The 8,343-nt window shown below is 41.3% G+C and overlaps 1 protein-coding gene across 1 annotated transcript; it reads right to left on the reverse strand.

Annotated features, from left to right (window-relative positions):
• Positions 1-271: 271 nt before the first annotated feature.
• LOC120978055 (posterior protein-like) lies at positions 272-1,933 on the reverse strand. Its single transcript, XM_040406294.1, has 2 exons — positions 1,357-1,933; positions 272-1,308 (listed from the first exon to the last, which is right to left on the reverse strand). Exons 1-2 carry the CDS (start codon positions 1,931-1,933, stop codon positions 272-274), a joined length of 1,614 nt encoding a protein of 537 aa, XP_040262228.1.
• Between the last annotated feature and the right edge of the window lie 6,410 nt (positions 1,934-8,343).

An 8,343-nucleotide genomic window follows, 5' to 3' on the forward strand; every position in this document is an offset into this window, starting at 1 on the left:
AGTACAAACTATGCTCCACACCTAGGTTTCCCATGCTTATAGCTACCGGTACAGATTGCCTAGAAGGTACCAATTGTCCACCGAAGCCTCTCAGAAAAATACTTTTACCTCTAGGGTTCATGGTCAAATCCAAATTCGTCAAACTTACCGCTGCCCCCGTATCCATTAAAATATTTGTACGATGGCCCCCTACCGCACCCTGGATACGTGGTCTACCGCCTTTGTCCCTATCTAGCTGGCACACAAGGGACAACACAGGGGCCTGACATCCCTATGGTTTTACATAAGGATTTGTTGGTGGTGGGGCCTTAAATTCCTCTGGCAACTCCGCTATTGCTTTTCCTATCCTTCTGATTTCTTTCAAAAGTGGACCATACAATGTAGCTTCAGGAGGCTGAGATACTCCATCAGCTGCATTATCTAATCCTTGCCTTTGCTGCTGTTTTCTTGGGAAAAAAGCTCTGTCATTGTTGCCTTTCCTATTACTTCTGCATTCTCTCATAGTATGACCTGTATTTCCACATTTGTAGCACTTCCCCATAAATCTTATTTTGCCTTCATTCTTAACTATCTCTGATATTCTCTTCTGAGGTTTGTTGTCATTACAAGTCTCCTGAATCCAGTCCTTTAAAATATTTAGAAAGGCTTGATAGGAATTTGCATTCCTTAAGGCAACCTTTGTTGGGTAGTCAACAAATGTGCATTTATTAGCCATTGAATAAAGAAAACTGCTGTCGTCAGGAGGCATGTCAGGACAGTTATATGTAGCACGAAATAGGGTCAAATACTCACTACAGAAAATGATTGGGTCATCCCCTCTCCTTAATTTTGCATTCTCTAGGGCATTGGTACCTCTAATATCTCTTCCCCCCATTACTCTCTGCAACTCTTTCAGCCTATCACTTGCATTTCCCCAGTTGGAATTGAGTTCTGCAGATAATCCTTTGTGAGTGCCCACAGGAGGCTGTAACTTCTCACAAAGCTGAGATGGGAGCCATACCCTAAATAAGGCACATGCATCCCTATTGTTCAGATTATACTGCGTAACCACCGCTTCCAGCCTGTTGGAAAGATTAATGGGTGAAGCACTTGTATCAAATTTCCCCAATATTTGGCATAGGTTTGTTTTATCCTGTATAGAGAGTGTTGTGGATTGGATACGAATCCGATTGCTACCATGAATATGCAAACTATCTCTTCTTTGTCTGCTTCCATCTGACACAGGAGTAAATAGAGAGGAACTATGATCTGGGGTTGATTGTGGCCCATCTGCAGTGCAAATAGGCTGCTCCTCCCCCAATTTACGATCTTTTTCCTCCTGTTCAGGGGAACTGTACACCTGTGTTTGATCACCACAACAATGATTATTAGCACTTTCCTGTGATCTCAAGGTCATATTGCAATGTTGTTTATGAATCAGTTGATTATTAACATCATGCAATCGATCTTTAAGTACTTTTACAACATCATCATTCCTTTCTTCTTTCTCTTCTAAAGATGCAATTTTCAGATCTCTAAGTCTACATCTTTCCTCATACTCCTCTATTTCATCCTCCAAATCACAATTCTGTTGAACCAGCCTATCCACTTCCTCTCTGAGATCTTCACACTCACAACCATCCTTTTCAGCGCTAGCAATAGCCACAGTGATTCCCTGTTCAACTCTATCCAGCTCACCCCTTAACTGAGCCTTTTCAGAGTACCACTGCAATTCCTTTTGCTCTGCACTCTCTTTCATTTTCATTAGCATGCACAACATATTAGCCAATTTCTCTTTCTTTGCTTTCTTATTTGACTTTCTATGTTTGCTATTTGCATTCTGCTCATCACATTGCTTTATCATATCATTAAACTGATGTGTTAAAGCATCGTTTGTACAAATCTTAAAACTAGCAGATGCATGTTTTTCAACAAATTTATTGACAATTTCCATTTTACTTACTACTACAGACAACAGAAACAAAATACCACTAACTTACTAGTCAGTAAATGACAATTCACAAAGAAAAATAAATATACCACAAATGTATTGCAACTAGTAAATACTAATTCATTACAAAACAAACAACACCAGGGACACAGATTTCATAAAATCCTCCCTATGGTCATCACACTCCAAAACCACTATCAGAGTCTCGTGATTTACCTATCCTTGACTGACCGTATCTCATATACCTGATCAACTACAGATCCAAGATCCAGGCCAAGAGTGATCTCCTATTAAAGCATAAGGCTACTTCCCCTTAACATGAGGTTCAGAGAGTTTACTCTCCCTCACTTTCTTCGCAGAGATGTCTGGTTTTTTCCTTTAGATCCTATGAGTACTCCAGTCAACAGGGTACTAACCCTAATTTGCCGGCAACACTTAACAATTCAACAAATACACAGGCCTGAACTGCATAGATTATTACTAACATACATAACATAACATTGCATATATACAATTCAAGTAAAGGAACTGCTACTCACCAATTAAACGCGTCCGTTTTTACTGATGCAGTATAATCTCGAACTTCAGGTTGATGTCTCAGGTGTTCCTTAGAATTCACGAACCAGCGTGCTACTTGTCCACCAATGATACTTCCCCTTGTTCTGTCTTTCTTTGCAAAGGTTTTGGTCCGGTCTCAATGCAGGATATTCCTTGATCTTTCAATAACTGAATAAAGCAGAATCTAATCGTCTGGGTCCTTCGTAGAGTGCTGTTTTCCACGGTCCCATCTGGGGTGCCAAATGTTGTATCCAAGGGTTTCTGCTGACTATCCTTGTAGGTCAATTAAACGATGAGGAATCCGGATTTAAGCAATGGCTTATTTAATTAATAAAAGTAAGGTAAAAGGTTACAAGATAAATGGATAACAGAGTATAAAGCAAACCTTCCTTCAATGTCCTATACTTGAAAAGAATATAAACATACTAGTACTAGCTTCCTAACAATCAATACATATCTAACTATAACTAACTACCATTGATCTAGTGTATATTATATATCAAATCGAACCACATTCACGCCCACAATTCCACACCTTACTCCAGTATCTTCCGGCCTCCTTCATTACCATTCGTCCAATGAACTTGCAGTAATCTGATCTGAGTCCACTCCTTCATATTGATGCAGTAACTGCCACCTTCCTGCGGATGGTGCTGGTGTCCTTTTAGTTTGCCTTGGGCCTGAGGCATGGCATATTGTTTCAGCTATGTCAACAGCTGTCCCTCCAAACTTCCTTGAGAATCAGACCTTTTAGGGCCGACAGGATGCCTACACCATTACAAATGCGCAGTCCATTGTGTATAACACCGCAGGGGCTGGTTTCAAGTCATCAGGACAGGGGAAACAGGAACCCTATATCATTTCCATTCTTATCACTCAGATGTCAAGCTTATTCACATTGCTATTGTTGCAGCTTTTACGACAGATGCTGTTTGCGACAGGATGAAAACAAGATGTCCAGGCTTATTCAGCTGTTAGGCCTATTGACATTGCTATTTACACCAGGATGACAGTAGTCCATTGCTCCCCCATCAACACATCCAAGTCCATCAAAGTGTATCAACTTGTATCAAACTCATGTTGACTTCCAACACAGTGTAACACCAGTGCAACTCATATCTGGTGTAACAGTAGTGTACATAAAAAAAAAAACTAGAAATTTGACTGTGAAATAATAGCAGTCAGTTGCCTTCACGCGTGTGCCTTTCAGGGCCTGCCAGGGAACAGTGTCACACCAGTGCAACTCATATCTGGTGTAACAGTAGTGTACATTTAAAAAAATATATAGAAATTGGACTGTGAAATAATAGCAGTCAGTTGACTTCACGCGTGTGCGTTTCAGGGCCTGCCAGGGCAAAGTGTCACAAAAGTGCAACTCATATCTGGTGTAACAGTAGTGTACATTTAAAAAAAATACAGAAATTTGACTGTAAAATAATAGCAGTCAGTTGCATTCACGCGTGTTCCTTTTCAGGGCCTGCCAGGGCACAGTGTCACACCAGTGCAACTCATATCTGGTGTAACATTAGTGTACATTTTAAAAAAAACTAGAAATTTGACTGTAAAATAATAGCAGTCAGTTGCCTTCACGCGTGTGCGTTTCAGGGCCTGCCAGGGCGCAGTGTCACACCAGTGCAACTCATATCTGGTGTAACAGTAGTGTACATTTAAAAAAAATATATAGAAATTTGACTGTGAAATAATAGCAGTCAGTTGCCTTCACGCGTCTGCATTTCAGGGCCTGCCAGGGCACAGTGTCACACAAGTGCAACTCATATCTGGTGTAACAGTAGTGTACATAAAAAAAAAAAATGAAATTTGACTGTGAAATAATAGCAGTCAGTTGCCTTCATGTGTGTGCATTTCAGGGCCTGCCAGGGCACAGTGTCACACCAGTGCAACTCATATCTGGTGTAACAGTAGTGTACATAAAAAAAAAACTAGAAATTTGACTGTGAAATAATAGCAGTCAGTTGCCTGCACGGGTGTGCGTTTCAGGGCCTGCCAGGGCACAGTGTCACACCAGTGCAACTCATATCTGGTGTAACAGTAGTGTACATTTAAAAAAAATATATAGAAATTTGACTGTGAAATAATAGCAGTCAGTTGCCTTCACGCGTGTGCATTTCAGGGCCTGCCAGGGCACAGTGTCACACCAGTGCAACTCATATCTGGTGTAACAGTAGTGTACATAAAAAAATAAAAATAAAATTTGACTGTAAAATAATAGCAGTCAGTTGCCTTCATGCGTTTGCGTTCCAGGGCCTGCCAGGGCACAGTGTCACACCAGTGCAACTCATATCTGGTGTAACAGTAGTGTACATAAAAAAAAAACTAGAAATTTGACTGTGAAATAATAGCAGTCAGTTGCATTCACGCATGTGCGTTTCAGGGCCTGCCAGGGCACAGTGTCACACCAGTGCAACTCATATCTGGTGTAACAGTAGTGTACATTTAAAAAAAAACTAGAAATTTGACTGTGAAATAATAGCAGTCAGTTGCCTTCACGCGTGTGCCTTTCAGGGCCTGCCAGGGAACAGTGTCACACCAGTGCAACTCATATCTGGTGTAACAGTAGTGTACATTTAAAAAGAAATATAGAAATTGGACTGTGAAATAATAGCAGTCAGTTGCCTTCACGCGTGTGCGTTTCAGGGCCTGCCAGGGGAAAGTGTCACAAAAGTGCAACTCATATCTGGTGTAACAGTAGTGTACATTTAAAAAAAATACAGAAATTTGACTGTGAAATAATAGCAGTCAGTTGCCTGCACGCGTGTGCGTTTCAGGGCCTGTCAGGGCACAGTGTCACACCAGTGCAACTCATATCTGGTGTAACAGTAGTGTACATTTAAAAAAAATATAGAAATTTGACTGTGAAATAATAGCAGTCAGTTGCCTTCACGCGTGTGCGTTTCAGGGCCTGCCAGGGCACAGTGTCACACCAGTGCAACTCATATCTGGTGTAACATTAGTGTACATTTAAAAAAAAACTAGAAATTTGACTGTGAAATAATAGCAGTCAGTTGCCTTCATGTGTGTGCGTTTCAGGGCCTGCCAGGGCACAGTGTCACATCAGTGCAACTCATATCTGGTGTATCAGTAGTGTACATTTAAAAAAAAAATAGAAATTTGACTGTGAAATAATAGCAGTCAGTTGCCTTCACGCGTGTGCATTTCAGGGCCTGCCAGGGCACAGTGTCACACCAGTGCAACTCATATCTGGTGTAACAGTAGTGTACATAAAAAAAAAACTAGAAATTTGACTGTAAAATAATAGCAGTCAGTTGCCTTCACGCGTGTGCATTTCAGGGCCTGCCAGGGCGCAGTGTCACGCCAGTGCAACTCATATCTGGTGTAACAGTAGTGTACATTTAAAAAAAATATATAGAAATTAAAATGTGAAATAATAGCAGTCGGTTGCCTTCACGCGTGCGCGTTTCAGGGCCTTCCAGTGCACAGTGTCACACCAGTGCAACTCATATCTGGTGTAACAGTAGTGTACATTTAAAAAAAAACTAGAAATTTGACTGTGAAATAATAGCAGTCAGTTGCCTTCACGCGTGTGCGTTTCAGGGCCTTCCAGGGTATAGTGTCACACCAGTGCAACTAATATCTGGTGTAACAGTAGTGTACATTTAAAAAAAAACTAGAAATTTGACTGCGAAATAATAGCAGTCAGTTGCCTTCACGCGTGTGCGTTTCAGTGCCTGCCATGGCACAGTGTCACACCAGTGCAACTCATATCTGGTGTAACAGTAGTGTACATTTAAAAAAATATATATAGAAATTTGACTGTGAAATAATAGCAGTCGATCACCTTCACGCGTGTGCGTTTCAGGGCCTGCCAGGGCACAGTGTCACACCAGTGCAACTCATATCTGGTGTAACAGTAGTGTACATTTAAAAAAAATATAGAAATTTGACTGTGAAATAATAGCAGTCAGTTGCCTTCACGCGTGTGCGTTTCAGGGCCTGCCAGGGCACAGTGTCACACCAGTGCAACTCATATCTGGTGTAACATTAGTGTACATTTAAAAAAAAACTAGAAATTTGACTGTGAAATAATAGCAGTCAGTTGCCTTCATGTGTGTGCGTTTCAGGGCCTGCCAGGGCACAGTGTCACATCAGTGCAACTCATATCTGGTGTAACAGTAGTGTACATTTAAAAAAAAAATAGAAATTTGACTGTGAAATAATAGCAGTCAGTTGCCTTCACGCGTGTGCATTTCAGGGCCTGCCAGGGCACAGTGTCACACCAGTGCAACTCATATCTGGTGTAACAGTAGTGTACATAAAAAAAAAACTAGAAATTTGACTGTAAAATAATAGCAGTCAGTTGCCTTCACGCGTGTGCATTCCAGGGCCTGCCAGGGCGCAGTGTCACACCAGTGCAACTCATATCTGGTGTAACAGTAGTGTACATTTAAAAAAAATATATAGAAATTAAAATGTGAAATAATAGCAGTCGGTTGCCTTCACGCGTGCGCGTTTCAGGGCCTTCCAGTGCACAGTGTCACACCAGTGCAACTCATATCTGGTGTAACAGTAGTGTACATTTAAAAAAAAACTAGAAATTTGACTGTGAAATAATAGCAGTCAGTTGCCTTCACGCGTGTGCGTTTCAGGGCCTTCCAGGGTATAGTTTCACACTAGTGCAACTAATATCTGGTGTAACAGTAGTGTACATTTAAAAAAAAACTAGAAATTTGACTGCGAAATAATAGCAGTCAGTTGCCTTCACGCGTGTGCGTTTCAGTGCCTGCCATGGCACAGTGTCACAGCAGTGCAACTCATATCTGGTGTAACAGTAGTGTACATTTAAAAAAATATATATAGAAATTTGACTGTGAAATAATAGCAGTCGATCACCTTCACGCGTGTGCGTTTCAGGGCCTGCCAGGGCACAGTGTCACACCAGTGCAACTTATATCTGGTGTAACAGTAGTGTACATAAAAAAAAAACTAGAAATTTGACTGTGAAATAATAGCAGTCAGTTGCCTTCACGCGTGTGCCTTTCAGGGCCCCCCAGGGAACAGTGTCACACCAGTGCAACTCATATCTAGTGTAACAGTAGTGTACATTTAAAAAGAAATATAGAAATTGGACTGTGAAATAATAGCAGTCAGTTGCCTTCACGCGTGTGCGTTTCAGGGCCTGCCAGGGGAAAGTGTCACAAAAGTGCAACTCATATCTGGTGTAACAGTACTGTACATTTAAAAAAAATACAGAAATTTGACTGTGAAATAATAGCAGTCAGTTGCCTGCACGCGTGTGCGTTTCAGGGCCTGTCAGGGCACAGTGTCACACCAGTGCAACTCATATCTGGTGTAACAGTAGTGTACATTTAAAAAAAAAACTAGTAATTTGACTGTGAAATAATAGCAGTCAGTTGCCTTCATGTGTGTGCGTTTCAGGGCCTGCCAGGGCGCAGTGTCACACCAGTGCAACTCATATCTGGTGTAACAGTAGTGTACATTTAAAAAAAACTAGAAATTTGACTGTGAAATAATAGCAGTCAGTTGCCTTCATGTGTGTGCGTTTCAGGGCCTGCCAGGGCGCAGTGTCACACCAGTGCAACTCATATCTGGTGTAACAGTAGTGTACATAAAAAAAAAACTAGAAATTTGACTGTGAAATAATAGCAGTCAGTTGCCTTCACGCGTGTACATTTCAGGGCCTGCCAGGGCGCAGTGTCACACCAGTGCAACTCATATCTGGTGTAACAGTAGTGTACATTTAAAAAAAATATATAGAAATTTGACTGTGAAATAATAGCAGTCAGTTGCCTTCACGCGTGTGCGTTTCAGGGCCTGCCAGGGCACAGTGTCACACAAGTGCAACTCATATCTGGTGT

Source organism: Bufo bufo, chromosome 8 (genome assembly GCF_905171765.1).
Source record: "Bufo bufo chromosome 8, aBufBuf1.1, whole genome shotgun sequence".
Lineage (NCBI taxonomy): Eukaryota > Metazoa > Chordata > Amphibia > Anura > Bufonidae > Bufo > Bufo bufo.

Bases quoted from the DNA above. Each gene is read 5' to 3' on its own strand.
- LOC120978055 (XM_040406294.1), bottom strand. From the start codon at position 1,933: ATGGAAATTGTCAATAAATTTGTTGAAAAACATGCATCTGCTAGTTTT. The intron at 1,309-1,356 runs GTGGTGATCAAA...AGGAGGAAAAAG, and splicing joins AAGTGCTAATAATCATTGTT to ATCGTAAATTGGGGGAGGAG.